Source organism: Siphateles boraxobius, unplaced genomic scaffold (assembly GCF_051911475.1).
Source record: "Siphateles boraxobius isolate OS27281-9 unplaced genomic scaffold, OSU_SipBor_1 8, whole genome shotgun sequence".
NCBI classification, from domain to species: Eukaryota; Metazoa; Chordata; class Actinopteri; order Cypriniformes; family Leuciscidae; genus Siphateles; species Siphateles boraxobius.
This window is the reverse complement of record NW_027509208.1, coordinates 12,431,745-12,450,008: the sequence shown is the minus strand read 5'-3', so window position 1 is coordinate 12,450,008 and position 18,264 is coordinate 12,431,745. Positions and strand designations below refer to the sequence as shown.

At 39.6% G+C, this 18,264-nt stretch overlaps 1 protein-coding gene across 2 annotated transcripts in view; it reads left to right on the top strand.

The window, feature by feature from the left end:
• The first annotated feature begins 5,112 nt into the window (after nt 1–5,112).
• Nucleotides 5,113–18,264, top strand: part of jag2b (jagged canonical Notch ligand 2b) — a 52,545-nt gene continuing 39,393 nt past the window's right edge. Inside the window, exons 1-2 of one of the 2 annotated variants that reach the window (XM_077220640.1) lie at nt 5,113–5,347; nt 5,800–6,120. In XM_077220640.1, the coding sequence (XP_077076755.1) occupies nt 5,279–5,347; nt 5,800–6,120 (390 nt within the window). In that variant the 5' untranslated portion in view covers nt 5,113–5,278. The remainder of the gene's footprint in view (nt 5,348–5,799; nt 6,121–18,264) is intronic. The other variant, XM_077220641.1, reaches the window with a different exon arrangement.

Genomic DNA, 18,264 nt, shown 5'->3' with positions numbered 1-18,264 from the left:
ATAAACAGGACGGACATCCTTGTCTTTTCTAGCCCAAATATAACCATTTCACAAATGGAAAAAATTTGTACAAGACTGAAATGATTACGATGAGACATGACATAAGTTCCAGATGTGATCATTAAAGCATAACAACCTCAGAAATATATTGTTTAGAATGCTGTTGTAGCACAGCTGAAATATAGATACAAATGATATGATATAATACATAAAAAAAATATATGATATAGGAAAAGGAAAATTAATGCAAGTGGTAAATATGGGTTGAGAATGGGAGATTCAAATGGAGGATGTTGCTAATAAACAGATACGTGTCCTCCTTGAATTAATTTGACAACAAAAGAATCCTCGCTCAGCCCTCTGCGCTGATGTATTATGTCTATAATGACACAAATAGCATAGGCATGTCCCTGCACTCGGCCCTCTTTAGAGACCCACATGAAACGAGGGTGAAGAGTCTCTTGATTACGCACAACTCATAAACATTCTCAAGTGGGGTCTAATTATATATTGTTAACATAATTTATCAACAATTGCTGCTGATCCTCATGTTTTCAAACAAATGTGTAGCTACATTATGCACAATATACTGATATACAATATTCTATATACTGTATATATATATATATATATATATATATATATATATTTAGTTATGCATAGTATATTTTATCTATCTATCTATCTATCTATCTATCTATCTATCTATCTATCCGGTTAGATCTGAGGTGTTCATCTATCTATCAACAGTATCAGTATATATATATATATATATCTACAGTATATAGAATATTGTATATCAGTATATTGTGCATAATGTAGCTACACATTTGTACACATTTGATACTGTTGATAGATAGATAGATAGATAGATAGATAGATAGATAGATAGATAGATAGATAGATAGATAGATAGATAGATAGATAGATAGATAAAATATACTATGCATAACTAAATATATAATCTGCATTACTATATCTATCTATCTATCTATCTATCTATCTATCTATCTATCTATCTATCTATCTATCTATCTATCTATCTATCTATCTATCTATCTATCTATCTATCTATCTATCTATCTATCTATCTATCTATCTATCTATCTATCTATCTATCTATCTATCTATCTATCTATCTATCCGGTTAGATCTGAGGTGTAGTATTTGAATTCTGCAGAGAATCCAGGAGCTCTCTTTCACCGGCACAGAGTGTCAAGGTTGATTGGGCCCATTGTATAAGGTCTAATTGTAAAGGTTATTGAGCAGAGCAACCTGCACCTGCTCGAAAAGAGGGAATCAGTCTTGGGGGGGGGGTGTCAGGTCATTCTCAAGGGCAGACACAAGAAGCTTACTGCAACTAATCACGCTCATTCTCTGATCATTAAAGACAACCCATTTTTCTGAATAGCCTATTTGTTCCATCATCATGAGACATTTCTAAAGCAGTCTTTTTGTTTATAACTTAATTTTAATTTGAGCACTGAGAAGCCTATCAAATTCCCCTCGCCTAATATGTAATTAGCTTTTTTTTTGTTTAATACAGTCTATATTTAACTTACTGTACTGATTTGTTGTTTCAGGGTTACTCACCAAGAAGTAGGTCTTCACATACATGGTACACAGCAAACTGACAGAAAAGATGTGCTCCATCCTAAGTCGTACCCCTCGCTCTTGTTGAGGTTACAGGGCAGAAGGAAGCAACGTTTCCTCAGAGATAAAAAGACTAAGCAGGGATCAGTGATCAGGCTGTTGGGAGTTGCAGCTCTGTCAGGTGTCGGATGCCCTCATGTTCTGCACCACTGCAAATATGCACACCACTTTACCTTGCAAGAGGTCACAGAGTGCTTGACAGGGATGTGACCCCTGAAAATATTTATTATTTTACAATTTACTTTTTACACACAAGCTGTAATTCAGTGCATATGATTTATTTCTCAGCCAACATTATAAATCAGAAAGAAGATTTTATAACAAGGATCCATTCTCATTATGTCAGGTGCCACACTTCAGAGTCGTCTATCATGTCTTCATGAATGTGGCTTTGGTGGAAAACGGCTTACTAAAAGAATCGTTTCTGGAACGTGAAGAGTGAGATTCCACTGAGAACAACCAATGTCATTTCCTCATTCTTCTGTTTGCTTCTTTAAGTTATGGAAGGATATGTAGTTTTTTCAGATGTGTTAATAGGCAAATATTACTTGTTTCCCCTCCTCAATTAGGACATTATTTAGCCAACAGTGTCTGTTATTGTGGACATGTGCTAAAATAAACTCAACTGAAACCTCAATGACCAGCCTCATGCTGGGTGTCACAACTCCATTGATTGTATAGATAATGTCATGATTTGCATGAAATTATATATGAGCTTTGTAAGGATTATGTTGGGGTGAAAGTGAGTTGCCTCGGGTAATCGGCCAGGTATGAACAAACGTAAAACAGAAATAGAGGCATAACCTGTACTTAACTTTTTCCCCCACAAAAATGGAAACATGTACGATAACCTCTACTCCTGTTTTTTGTTTTGTTTTTTTGCTTAAGGGTCAAGCACAAATTAAAGCCATAATCTGTCATTTTCTTCTTTTTCTTTTTTTGGTTTGTTTTTGCTTAAATGTAAAGCAAATATTGGTGGCATTAACTTTATCTTTTTTATATGAATTAATCTATAAATGTATTTGGGTGTCAATAATATTGCTTTACAAATGCAATCAAATTCAAAAGTGCAAATATATTACTCACTGGATCTCATAACTATTGAAGAACTTTTCAACAAGCAATTATAATTAAATTGCTGAGCGGCATTACTTCACTTTTATATGGCAAAACAGTTGTATGGAGGACAAAAATTAGAAAGTTAGAGTAGAATAGAGTTTTAGAGTAGAGTTAGAATAGTTTTTCTTTTCTTCTTCAGACCTAATGAAAATATAATCTGATAATCATGCTATTTTGATGCACTTTTGTGAAAGTACACTTTTTTTGCACTATCTTATGACTTTGAGTAGACATAAGAAGATCTTTAACCTAAAAACTAAGGCAGAAATAAACTAGTAGCCAGAGGAGGCATCCATAATATTTTATGAAGATCAATTCCGCAAAAAAAAAAAAAAGACAGTAAGTTGTGTGTCTATCAGCCATAAATCCGTGATTTTCCTATCAATAATCTCTCACCTTTGGGAAATGTCCTTATATCACATTTAATTTCCTGTCCTTGCTTTACAGTTAAATTGTAAGTCTATCGCTATGGAAACAAGCTTCAGTAATAAGGTCATGCATCAAATATAAGAATTGAGCACAGCAATTCAAAAAGCAAAAGGATCCCACAATTGATTTACAACCTGTCAGCAAACATTGCTATTTGATGCCCTGTTTTTTTCCATGCATGGCTGAATCATGCTGTCACTTTAACATATGGTTTTGTCTTGTCAGAAACGCAACAAGGGATTCATTATTTTCCGATATACCAGTCGCAGCTGCTTTTTGGGAGGAAATGAGCAACTAACAATCGTGAACGCTATTAAAGTGGGTCAAGGCCATGATTTGAGATAAAAGGGAATCAATGCATTGACTATAGGTTTGTGTGCAAGGCCTCAAAGGCAAAGTCATGAAATATGGATGAGGGGAGCCACCAAAACACGCCTAGCAGCACCACCATACCGCCAGCATCTCTGTCCGTCAGTCTGACACTCCCCCTTCCCCCACCATCTCCACCACAAAACTGTTATTACCCAGCCATACCTTCTTCTTCTTCCTCCTCCTCCTGACAGCGTGTGAAATATTAAGTGAGGTTGTTGCTTAAGTAAACATATATTTACAAGGTACCTTGTGTCATGGCAATGTAAAGAAACCTGAGCCTTTCGGCCACATGTCTGTCTGTGTTACTCCACACACTCACAAAAGCATCAAAGTAGGCTGCAGACACACAAATCAGGATCAGATATAGCATTTCTGATTCTGATTCTGATTCTGATCATTGAAATGAGGGAGGACCTCAGTACTGCTCATTTGTACATCTCCTTTATCTGACACACACACAATGCAGGTCTTGGAGCATTTATTAATGAGCTGATTATATAAATCAGGGGTGATATATAGGGGAGACACACAAACTGTGTAGTGTTGGGGTACTATCTCTCCCGGTTAGACCAGCTGAAAAGTGTCTATAACTCCTCTAAAACCAGTTTAGGCTGGTTTAAAAAGGTTTTTAATCTTTCTTTCCAGCAAGGAGGACTGATAACCTCTGCCTTTAAGGTAATTAGACCTTTAGATTACCCAGTTATATCTATAAACTAGTTCAATATATATATATATAAAAATGTTCAAATTAAAAATGTTTTTCAACGTTTGTCTTTCTTTTTGGGGTCTCTCTTTTCAGGTTAAAGTACACATGAACAGTAGAGGGCGCTCTCACCTGTGTCAAATCACACTAGCAGGCTGAGCACGCATCAAACTGCAGCGAGGAGATACAGCTTCCCTGAGGATCGGACTACTTTACGTGCTTTGTGGTTTTCTCATACTAAATTTAATTGTGAATTTAAGTTCAGTTTTAAAGCACTTTATTGACCTGATTGTTTGGTTTATAACATTGCCAAAGCACATAAATACACACAATAATAAAGCGATAATGAAATAAAGTGCTAGTAATGTTAATGACTATGATCTTGCAAATATAAAATATAACAAGATAAGGAATACGAATAATCAAACGTTAACTTGGTAGCCTACTATGCCAATTTAATTGTACAAATATAGCAGAGTAAGCTAGTTGAATCGAATAGCCATGTTAAACAAATGCAGATGGATACATGTATCATGTGTTCGCACTGTTACAATTGAGGTGTGATTGTCACTAAATTTATTTAGGAAGCATTCCACTAATGTATTAGGCCTACAAATTCTGCATTTTAAGAATAACAAAAATGTCGGAATTATTGATGGAAAAAATAATATGCGTTTTATTGCTCGTTGTAAAACAGGGGAATCGACAGCGTAAGTTTTGGCAATGCTCCGCCCTCGAGTGGCGGTTGGCCAAGCTAATCAGCAGGAGGCTTTGTGATTGGTTCAACCAGCTGTCAATCGCGCGAGATCTCCTCAGGCGTGTGGTAGCTGTGAAACATATCATTTGCTGTGTGAAGTGATCAGACCGAGGGAGAAAGATCAGCCTAGACCATCACCGCGCAAACACACCACGCTTGTGAATTTTTGCATGTCAGGAACGGAGGATCCTGTCGCCGGTCAACGGCCGTTTTCCATCTTGTATTCATAACGCATAATCAGCGGCATGTGGAATTGTATCAGGATTAGGAATTGGCTCCCAACCGCGTGCCTGCTGTTAACGATATGGGCGAAGGTGAGAGCGCTGATTGTTTCTAGTCTTGGAGATCGATTTAATTGCTATAGCAGTGATCAGCAGGCAAAAGTTGATGGGTGTGGGCTGATGATTTCAATGAATTCTGCTCATTGTAATCGATATTTGAATTACGCAGCCACATGTGCTCATGCAATTGGAAATGTCATGATGTAAGAAATGTTAACTTGCACCACGATTCCCCGTCATTAACGATAAAAGGAAGGGTGGATCAGTTATAGAGGGTCTTTAAAAATATAGCTACATTGCTCTCTGATACGCACTAACAGGTTATCAAAATTGTAGACTTATTCTCTGGAGACTTGAATGCAAGCACACGCTACACATTCCCTCAAATAATATTACCTCAGTTTTGCGAGCACGATCTGCATTTTACTAATAAACAAAACGCATTATGGCTCCTTTATTTATTTGTATTCAAATTTTATTTTTAGGTGACCCATTCCTCTGGCTATTTTGAGCTGCAGCTGATTGCTGTAGAAAATGTAAACGGTGAGTTGTGGGACGGGGAATGTTGCGACGGCACGCGGAACTCCCAAGACCAGCGCTGCGTCCGGGACGAGTGCGATACTTACTTTAAAGTGTGTCTGAAGGAGTACCAGTCTGAAGTCACCACCACTGGCCCTTGCACATTTGGCTCTGGATCTACGGACGTTCTTGGTGGAAATATATTTTCTTTAAAGACTGCAAAGAACAACCCCAGCAAAACGAGCGATGTGGGAAAGATCATCATCCCCTTTCACTTTGCTTGGCCGGTAAGTGCGCGTCTTTTAATGAGCTAGCTATATTAATAATAATGCGCCAAGGTGAGCTGTCACTACTCGGAAGTTGAGTGCACTATATTGTTACGGTGATTGACAGGGTCTCTTTTTTTAATCATGGTTGCTGTGTCCTAACGATTTTTTTATTGTTTAGAAAAAAAGGTTATTTGTTACAATGGTTAAAAAAGCTCATCTGTAGTTAGGCTACATTCAATTTGCTGTGTGTGTTTGAAACTTGCTTCTTTAAGGTGAAACACACATTCACACTAAATAGATCGCTCACTCTTAAATGACCGTTCTGTTTTGTGCTCACCCGCATCGTATTGTTTTAAGGCTTGCATGACTTTTTTTCTGCGTGAGCAAGAGATGTTAGACAGTCACCATTCGTTTACATTGAATGGAAAAAAATATTCAATCTGAGTTAATGGTGATATAAAGCGCTAAATGCAGTCCATTTACTGACTATGTCATTCTGCCTAACGGAAGAAAGTCAATAAGTTTTGAAACAACACGAGAGAATATCTGGTTGTCTCAAAACGTTGTGAGACATAAATTCTGGTTCAAATAGGCGCGCGCATCACGATCTTGGTAGGCAGCTCACTATAGAACTGAAACAGCTTGTGCGTTGGTTTCAGTTGGCTTTTCATTGCGACTGATGGTAATCTTTCCCAAAGCTTCCACTGTGTAGGTAGGCTATTTGCTATTCAAACATGACGCACAAACCAGCAGCGACATCTGCATATTGTGTCGTTACATGCTCTGCGTAATTTTGTTATATCGCTCTTTAGTAGCTTATTACCACTACAAAAATGTACCACGGTAACAAACGTTTCCGTTTAAATACCATAGTTACTTATTGTTGGGGGTTAACAGGGAGTGTTGTGACACCATTCAACGTCCGACGTATTGGTTTAGTATCAAACTTTGTATTTTCAGTTAATGCTAACTTAGTTGAAACGTTTATTAATAATAATATTTAAAATAAATATTTAAGATAAAAAATTATATAAAAACAAACACCATTATTTTAATAGGTTAAATTGACAATGTTACAACCTTCACAGACACCCCTTGCTCTGCCTCAACTGTACAACGCTAATACATGAATATGGAATCTCCTTTAAACGGTGTTAAGCTTCTAGATTATTTTTTTTGGGCTAGTATCACAGTTTTACAGTAGTTTAGCAACACTAACTGGGGGATTTTTTGTGGAAAAGTATAGTTACCATGGATATTAGTTGTAAGGGTAGCTGTGTACTGTTTGTCTCCCTTGTGTTAAAATGTGAAAAACTTATCAAGTGTCTTTCCAGACACGCAGGTACATTACTGATGCTGGTATCAGGTGGCAAATCGCTGCAATGTTTTATGCAGTTCAGTGTCACACCCGCAAACAACAACAGCAACAACAAAAAAAGAGATGTTGCATAGTATTGTCTGTCAACTTTGGACGGCAGCCCAGTTAGGTACACACTCACCTGTGCTTGATGGCAAACCTGCCCTTCTGTAGACATGACACTCAACCGTTTAAGTTAATGTGTAACATACTATCAAACTGACCCTTTTTGGGCCGGCTTTGATGCTACACCTGCTTCTCTTCTGACCCTGGCTTGAAATTTCACCTAGATATGTCCCTATATAACTCTGATCACATGATCTGTGGCTCTAGAGTCTGAAAGCCTGTGATTGAGTTTGAATTTCCAATGCCATGTGTTTGCAGTTTCTTAGTGTCCCATGGAAGCTAATGAAATTGCTAGAGGAATGTGTTCCTGAATGCCTCTGCATCCGGACATCTGTTTGATGTGCTCAGGGTAACATCATCCAGAGTGCAATGTATCAACGTATCTAGCACCTCATCCAGAGTCTTGGAGATGGAGTCCGCCACCTTTCGGTGAAATTATTAGGGGGGTTTTCTATTATTGTTTTTTTCTTATTCTTATTTGTTTGCTGATGTCTGAGATACTGTATCAATACACATTTCCATATTTGATTTGATAAAACGTTTTTGATTCAATTGGCTACTTCATATCGAATTAAAGTAAACTTTAAATTGCATTTCTTGTGTAAATCTTTTTTGGTAACAATATCTACAATTATGAAATCACACTTAAGTTAAAACTCTTGTGAAAAAGAATGACACGTCTTGTTGAATGATTCATTAGAAGGATCCATTCAAAATAATAATTTGTTGTTTGAATCAGACTGCACAAGATGCGCTGTCTGTTTTGATTCACTGTGAAGAACTAGTTCATAAGAGTTGTTTATTTGTGAATCGTTCAATACATTTTTGGCCCTTGTTTTGTTGTACTTGACTTTTTTACCATAATGCATTTAATTCAGACTGCAAACTATAGGGTAAAATGCTTTCTTTTGCTGTGTGGTTGGAGATTCAGTGGCGGTGATGCAGGAAACATTTGCATATCCTTATCAAGATTAATGAAATCCTTATCAAGATTGTTCTAATGTAGATCGTGATTAATCCCAGCCCTACTTATTATGTGCTTTTATCTTCTTATCATTCTTCGAAGTTAATAGAAAGCCAAGCTCCGTTTAAAGTAGGAAACTGGCTTTTTGTTGTGAAATAGATTTTGTTTTACAAGTGCATACTCTGGATGCATGTGATTTTTTTTTTTTTATGCAGACTTAGATCTAGTAGGTTAGTAAGATCCTCACCTGTCAGTTCTAGTCCCTTGCAGTTGTGTAACATAGATTTGTTTTACAATTTTAGTGGCTGTGTAACTCCACAGCTCAAGAGTGTGAGAGACGGTACCCACGAGAGCCTCTGTGGTGGCACAGTGAATGTTTTCGATAGAGACGGCAGCTGTATCCGTCCGTCAGAGTGGAGGACCACTACGCTTCAAGGCTAAACGGCAGCGTCAGCCACACCTGATTGGGAGCTTGCTGGGCAGTTGCTAGGAGACTGTTACATGGGCCTTTAGTAAACAATTATCTATTGCCCTCCGAGTTCCCTTCCCCCTTAACTGATCTTTCAGTGGAGCCACTCGTTCTCATCTCACCTGGGAAAGAAGTGCTAGAGCCTCACAACTGATTACACTATTGACTGTGTAATTAGCCAGTCACAGCTGGCTGCGTCTCCGGTCAACAAAAGCAGTAATTGTCCAGTTCAGCATTAGAGCAGGTGGCTGCTTATTGGGACTGATTATAGATTGCTGCTCCCCCAAGGCCTCAAAATGTCCAAGTAAGCAATGTCCATTTTTTGTTGTTGTTGTTGTTGTTGTTGTTGTTGTTGTCTTTTATGGGAGTTGACCAAAAGCCAGTAAAGTTGTGGGTGTCACGTTTTCGCATGCTGCATTGTAAAAACTGTGCCAAATTAGTCATAAATAAAGAAGGGAATGACCGGTACAAATTAGATGTATGCAGTTGGATTTGTTTTTTAGGGATTTTTAACTTGATAGCTTCTTAAACATAATGCTAGTGGTGGGACACTTAAAAAACAGCACAATAAGCTATACAATAGCCAAAGAGATCTGTCTGATTGTGTATGGATGTTGCAGTGGTCCCCCTTAATTAAGGGGTTGAATTTAAACACCCAAATTTATGAGAATTTTGTTAGCTATTAGCATGCTAATTAATGCATCACAAATATCAAAACTATGACAACACTTTACAATGAGGTTTTATACAATAACATTGGTTAATGTGATGGTTATCATGGACAATAAACAAAACATTAATCTAATTAATAAATACTATAACAGTTACCAAAAACATAAACCCTCACTAGAAGACTACTCAGTTATTGGATGACTGGTTGACCGCTGTGACGCATCCCTAGCTCGAATAAATGAGTAAAGGCAGAGTAGCTATTGTTTTAACTGGCTGCAGTATTCACAGTCATCTGCAGTGGCTGTGATGTTACAGGAAAAGCCAGTATTGATTCCTGTTTCTCCATGGAGACCCGCTGTCGTGATTCACCAGGAAGTTTAAGATCATGAGGAATCTCTAGCTGGATGTGAGATGCTCTCTCTCTCTCTCTCTCTCTCTCTCTCTCTCTCTCTCTCTCTCTCTCTCTCTCTCTCTCTCTCTCTCTCTCTCTCTCTCTCTCTCTCTCTCTCTCTCTCTCTCTCTCTCCCCCTCTCTCTCTCTCTCTCTCTCCCCCCCTCTCTCTCTCTCTCTCTCTCTCCCCCCTCTCTCTCTCTCTCTCTCTTCCCCCCTCTCTCTCTCTCTCTCTCTCTCCCCTCTCTCTCTCTCTCTCTCTCTCCCCCCTCTCTCTCTCTCTCTCTCTCTCCCCCCTCTCTCTCTCTCTCTCTCTCTCCCCCCTCTCTCTCTCTCTCTCTCTCTCCCCCCTCTCTCTCTCTCTCTCTCTCTCTCCCCCCCTCTCTCTCTCTCTCTCTCTCTCTCCCCCCCTCTCTCTCTCTCTCTCTCTCCCCCCCCCTCTCTCTCTCTCTCTCTCCCCCCCCCTCTCTCTCTCTCTCTTCCTCCCCCCCCCCCTCCCTCTCTCTCTTCCTGACCCTGAAATAGCTTTTTGTTCTGCCACAACAATAAACATTTTCTTTCTTGTGACCTGGGGCAGAGCAGGGCTTTTTGTACCAATGTCTTCCCATTAAATGAAGGGAAAGGCTGCATTTTCCCTCTATTGAATGTAGCAGTCATGGTAGAGGTATTTTTAGCAGCAGAGAGACCAGACCAATTAAGAGGCGATGTGCCTGAGGTGACTTTATGAAGCAACCTCTTATGGTACAACGTTGTTTGGAGTTTGTAAATATATGATAGTGTTTGTATATATAAAGAGTTTGTCTTAGGATATTTTGCAGTCTGTGAACACAGTTTTTCTGCCTAGTTTTGACCATGGAATTTTATTTGTGATAAAGCATATAAAGAGAGAACATCTTTGTGAGGCATACAGGCACTTCCTACTCCATCACTCCTACACGATGGACTCCTTAAAAACCATAAAAACAGTCTACTTGGAATAGAGATTGCAGAAGCACCTCTGCCAAAATGCTGCTAATCCATTAATGAATAAAACGGTTGAACTGGAAATACACTTCATGTTAACATGACTACAATGGTTGGGTTCTGACGAGGGTTAAGGCCCATTCACACTGAGGTTGATATCTATACCGATAACTATGACAAAAAAGTTTCAATAATTGTGAGAAATTACATCATTGGAATCGCATTCAGGGCGATTTTGTTCCAGCTGATGCATTAATAAAACAGTGACAGCAAATTAGAATCCACACAACTTTAAAAAGCTTGAGCATTTAAGGTGGGAGATGACATGGTTATTATCGTTCTTGGTGTGAACAAGTCTTTAGCAGCCCTGGCATCGGGAGGAAGAGCTGAAGAAAAAGCACTCTTCTTTTGTGCAGTACTTCAGCTGAGTACCCTAGAAAGCATGTGGGTGCTGCTTTTAGTCTGTTGAGATCTTGAGCATCACCCTCATGAAGAAGTGCAAGATAAACAGGTTCCCAACAGAAGAGCTTCCATTAGGTTGAATTTACCAAGCCACCAGTGGTGGACATGATTGTATTAGGCAGTGCAATTATAATGGACTTTCTGTCTCCCCTGAGAAGGGTCATAGAAAACATGGGGTCCTTTCAGTGGGAAGAGGTGGGAGTTAGCGAGCTTAACCCTGATGTCCCTTTCCAATAACACTGGAAGCTAGTGTGTGTGTGTTTCTATTGTTAGCTCCTGGTGCTATACTAATTGTTTTCAACTACCCATGATGCTCTACCTCCCTTGTACTGGATCCCTCCTTTGCTTCAGCACAGTGTCACAATTCAGAGTGTGATTGATTGACTTTCTGCAACTACATGAAGTGTGTGTTTGTTCTTTCTGCCTGTATGGATTTGTTCAGGAAGAGCCTAATTGTTTTTGCCATGTTGGTGTACGTGGATGTGGTGCATGTGCGATTGTGTCTGACTAATGCATGTGCACCTACCTGAGAGAGCCAGTGGGCTAATGAATTGCGAGCAGGTGTGCTGCAGTGATTAAAGTGCATTACCACACAGCAAGTTTAATTCCCGCTTGACCCCTGACCTTGTTCAAAATGATAATGATTGTAATGGAGTGGGAGCTCATGTGGCCGTAACCTCGCTGGAGAGACCGGTGCTGTACTTGCTTGCTATACTGCAACTAGGTCTTTTCACTGAGACCTGAAGCTACTTAGCAATGGCCTTGCCATGGAGTAATAGACGTTACAGTAAGTGGACAAGACAGACAGAGAGACAACTGGCTTGTCAGATGGTTTGATGATGAGCTAGCAGTCTAGGGTGTCAAATGGCCGCCTCACTGTAGTAACCGAGGGACTGCTTGCCAAATGGGTGGATGCCTATGTGCAGTCTGATATGGAGTAGTGTTATTCCATATTGGGCTCATAACACTAGTGTAAGAGCAGCTATCAGGTGCAATTGTTTCACAGATGTGGTTGATGTTTAGATTAATTTTTTGGAAGCTTGCTTTAGATTAGTATGGCTGGGCCACTGTGTAATACACGTTTTGGAAGGACCGAGAGCTGTGAGAATTGATCCAGGCCGGCGTCTTTTGGAGATCTGTGAGCTGTGCCCACTGGGATATGGCAGCTTCCAACCTCACAGCCTGTTTCTGTTGCTGCCAAGCAGCCATTCTAGTCTCAGTTTCTACAAATGCTGCAGTTAAACCGAATCTGAAATTGAGAAGATCTGAATGGTCACTGCTGTGCATATTGGTGATTGATGTAACTTGCCTTTTCTGTATATACTATACTATGTTATACTGTACTGTACTATCACCCGAAAGTCATTTATTTACTAATGCAGTCTGGGACATCGTTGCATATCTCCACTTTTTTCTTTTTGTTGCAATTCTTCAATACAATACATCAATACAAGAAGTTTATATCAGTAGTCCCATTTTCATAATTGTGACCATTGATTGACCATTGATTAATTGTTCATAATCTATTTACTATCTCTACTATTGTAGCAGATGTTTACAATTTCTTCGGGGGCACAAAAAAACTTGATCGGGACATCCCTATCAAGAGAAAAAAAAAATATGTGTATAATTTGTTTTTTATAGATACTGTACATGTTTGATGGACATAATGGTGAGTTTGCCTGCAATTTCAATTGATTTTGTTCTACTACAAGGTGTGACAAATTTTACATTTTAAACAGTTAGTTATATGCATATCTTTGCGATTTTAGCTCAGCCAGGGAGACTATAAAAATAACTTCCCTGAAGAATTTAGGAAGTAGAGCTTAAATTGTATTAATGTATTAATTTATTAATATGAAGTATATTAATTTATAATATATAAATATTTGTTTATATTATACAGTATATTGATTAGGTTTGCTGCTATAGTCTGTGTTGACTGTTACCGGTGTTACTGTTCAGCCGCAACACGTCACATCCCTAATATAGATTAATTTATAATTTATAGTATTTTTCTTTCTATATCTTTATTATTACTTATTATTAATCTATATTCTTCTAGGATGTGCAAAACGATCTGTGAACCCCCCCCCCAAAGTGTGTGAGTGTGTGTGCGTGGTGTGTGCGTCTCCTCTGCCATCCCTTTCTGCTAATTAGCACCCAGCGGGGAGGGGTTTGTTGTAGTGTCATTGCTAATGATCTTGTTGGTATAGCAGCAGAATGCTAAATGGGTCGTGTGTGTAGCTACACACTCACCCAGAGCGTGCCCTGTTTGGCCAAGTCCACTGCGTTGGCCAAGTCCATGCAAGCATAAATCTGCATCTCTCTTAATGCTCCTGCATTTCAGACTCACTGTCCAACTCTCTTTATTGATGACAGCGTCTCTTGAGTATGCAAGGTTAACTACACGCATTGTAGTTGATGATGGTGTTTTATTATTGTGTCTGTAGGAACTCAACCCCCGTGTGGGAGTTTGTTGAAAGAGGGGAGGTTACTGAACGCAGAATATCATTTACTGGCTCCAGGGCCCACAGTGCACGTCGGGCTGCATCTTCCTGTCCTCCTAGGGCCATAATACCACTTAAACAAAGCTGTTGTCTGCTTTTGTGCTCTGGAAGCCTGGCGGAAAATGACAATTGACTGAGTCGAAACAAGTTGTGTCATATGGCCGTTTTTGTGTGGAGAGGTCACTGCTGCAGTGAAAGAGGGATTTCTGGGTTGGAATAGCCAGGGATTGCTTATACAAGATTGGGATGTTGGTGAGGATGGGTGGAAAGACCTTTCACATTGATCTCTGGAAGAGGGATTAACGAACCGACCTAGAAATCCCTTTTCAGCTTTTTGTTTGTGGCTGAAGGTAGGGTTGCCGACGAGGGTGGATGGGAAAGATTTTCCACATTGTTCTCGGAATGAGAGACCATCAAAGCCACCCAGAATCCCTCTTGAGCTACAGGTTGAGTTAGGGTGTTCCTCCAGGTTCTTCCCCAGCAATTTCTGCTAGCCAGTTTCTTTGATCCCGTCCCCTCCCCACCCTGCTCTCCTGTCATTACCCAGATCCAAGGATCTGTTTCCTTTAGTTTAATTAGACTGCAAGCTCAACGTTGTTTTCCTCAGAGAGTTGTTGTGGTTGGTCTTGTGAAAAAGCTGGATACTTGCAACAAATAAATGGGTTTGTGTGTGTTTGGAATTTTAAGATGGACGTGTGATCGATAAAAGGTTGACAGACAAGGAGAGGGCGAGAAAAGAGCACAAATGAAACGACCTGGTCACCCCCTATCGGCAGTGTGGCCGAGACCCCTGTGTATTGGTGATTGAGTAGGGGACACCTTTCTCTTGTGGGTGATTGATTAAAGAGCTGGCTTTTCAACTTCCACTTCCCACAGTTGAGGGCTCGATGTGGACCCTGTGAGATGACTGGACCTCCCTTACACCCCCGAACACTCCCAGACCAAGTCTAGACTTAGTTGACACAAACATGACCTTGTCATGCTGGGGTGAGTAACAGCCATCACATCGCTCATCGCCTGCTCTAGAGGGCTGGTGAGAACAAAGTACTCTCGTTTGTGATCAAATCTATGCTGCAGGACCCTGGGGCCATCCTTAAAAATATTTTGGTTTGCAGTAACAGCAATCAAATAAAAAAAGGGTCGGTAGGTAGTTATATATTTTTTAAATTTTAAATATATTTAAATTTTAAAATATATTTTTATATATTTTTATTTATAAAAAATATACAATTTTTGTCATGGTGATTATGTAGGTATGAATTTAAACAATTTTGCATATTGTGACGTCACTGACTGGGTCTTCAAACCGTGCATCCACCGCTAGGTGTCAATGCAACCTACAAATCAGAGACCGGTTACATTTTAGGGCTGTCACTTTTGTGAAAAAATCCTGTTTGATTTTTTTCGATTTTCAATGTCTAAAGACGTTTCCATTTTCGCCAAATATAGGCAAATCCACGGACAACTAACAGGCATTAGGACGAACGTAAAGAGGGCGCTTGAGACGCGCACAAGTCAGCAATATTTCTGATTATTTATTGGCGTGAAATTTCGTACACAATGACAAACAGGAGTTCAACATTCAGGGATTGAAATTAACACCCTCCAACCCGCCAAATAAGGGTAAAAATGAACTTTGGCAGGTAACTGTCTAATCATGAGCCAATTTGGCGTGTTTCTATGTTTACTCACTTTGCTGGGGAAGTTCGTGTAGCCAAATCTGCGTGGATTTAGCGCAAATACGCAACTCGTGAGTCCTCATGATATATTAAATACAGCGGATTGCGCAGAATCTGCGCATTTCTGGCTGACTTGAACACACACGTCACTAAGCAACAAATAACGGCGAGCATGTTCACTTGCACTGAAGTAATAGCGAATATTAAAAAGCATTTGGTTAACAGAAAAGACATTGTTATTTTCCAACATCCTACATGTTCTGTGTACTCTATTGATCTGTCCACCTAGAACAAATTTTTTGTTGAACAAATTTTTTGTTAAAAAAAATTAAAAAAAGGCCGGTGGTGGCTCACTTTGAAATTTCAATTTATAATAAATCACTTTAATTTTAGGGTCAAATTGTAGCACGTCCTCAATAGTTTGAGTTTCCTCCACCAACATTTTAGTAGTTTCCTTCAGGTCACCGTTAGACAGGGGAGAAGGGAGGGGAAAAGATCTGGGCACAGTTTTTCCAGAACTTCGTGCCAAGTTAAAGCGATGCCGAGATGTTTTAAGGCATTATTTAGATGTATTATGGTGCCCAAACCCGTATGACTTCGAACGGTGACTGAGAAACATTTTATTTACTGCATCATTACAAGGGATGGGTATCGTTAAGGTTTTAACAGTATTACTACTCTTACCGATACTGCTTATCGATCCGGTACTTTAACGGTATTCTTATCGGTTCTTTTTGGTGTTTTTTTTTTTTTTTACATTCGGGTAATAATTAACATTTGCTTTATATCTATAAGGTCTAAAATTAATTTTCAGGCAAGTCTTTCTGTCTGAAAAGAATTTAAATTTAGAAATCAAATGTAAAATAACACCACATAGTTTATCATAGATAGATTAATGCTTATTAAAGTTTAAGTTATTCATTCAAGAGCTGTGAGTGATTTTCTCTCCCTTTTGTCGTTTGATTTGCATTAATGGCTCAATCGTCACAGGTTTATTAGACGCTGCCCCTTTAAGGCCGAGTGCAGATCTAATTGGTGACTGATGCACCATCATTTTCTCACAACTATTTACGTCAATTTAACACATAAACTGTGTTTCAGTGAATCTCAGAGCTGGTCATTTTTATATTTTATGTATATTTTAATAGTTTAGATGCGCACATGAAGCCCAAAGTCAAGTATACATTTCTTGTCTCGTTGCAGTCCATTTCGGAGCGCACGTTGCCTTGTGAACAGTGTCTCTTGCGCAGATTTTTGTGCTTTTAATAGCTCTTTTAATGATTAAACCCGTTCGCAATTTAGCAACAGTAGAGACATTTCACAACAATCACCGATCATGCTGATTCTGACGGTACGTTTGGGTTTTAGGAAGAAATGACAGCCCATCGCTGTGAAGGAAAGGAAGTTGAGCTAGACAGAATGCGTCTAGTTCTGTTTCATTCCTACTGACCGCCAGAGGCTGTGCAAAGCACTAGTGGATAATCGCTGCGCCAGCTAGATAGATTGAGAAGAATATAACAACAAAGTCACGTCATGACGCAGACCGAGACGCGAGGATATAACCCACAGCGACTCGGTGCCCAGCCTCTTTCGCTTTCTCGCTTTTGATAGGTCGTTTGTTTTTCACGATGTCCCATTCAGCTTACCTGAGTTGCGAGGATTCGCCCTCCCAAGCTGTGACGGCGCGCTCTACACTATCATCAGGACGGATATCTTGGATTATTTTTCTTCACTACGTGAGTGCATACGATTATTTGTTGTTGTGTCGCCGATACTCTGTGCTTCACGGTACTATCCGGTGGCTGGTTTCGACCGCGCTTAGGTTGCGTTCACCGCAAACCTATAACGTTATATCTGTTTTATATAAATATAAATAAATATATATATATATATATATATATATATAAATATAGCTTGGATTCATTGCATACTCGCCATTGTGTTAGTCATTGAATGCCTCGCGGTTCTATCCGAAGGCAGACTTGACTTACGTTACTTGAGAGCGTTTCATGTTTTAGAATTTTTGGTTCTATCCGAAGATTTTTCGAACTGCTCAGTGGGTGTTATTACAGTTTTAAGTGCCTACGGTGCTAACCGAGGGCGTGTTATTGACGGGGTCATGGATCATAGCTCTCTCATCTCCGTTTCAAGTTGCAAGTTGTGTCCGAATTCACTTCTTCCCGACGACGGACACGATCGATGCCCATCATGTTTAGGCGCTCAACATCTGAAGGAGGCCCTGACTGATCCGTGTTTGCATTGTAGTATGCTACCGATGTCAGAGAGACATCTTCACCTCGCTGAGTTAGACATTAACTCGCCTGTTAGCCTCGCACAACAGCCGCGATGCGCTCAAAAGCGTCGCGTGTCAGCATAATGTCAGCATTAAATACATATAATTTATAGCAAAACAATACATTTGTAGTTTCGAAAATACCCAATGGTGTCTATGGAAACAGCGATGCCGGCTAAACATCGTGATGTCTGTCAGCCATCATCGTCCATCGGCCCAACCCTACTTCTAACAGCCCGTCGTCAGGTATGGCTTGCTCAGGCAAGGTTACCTGAAG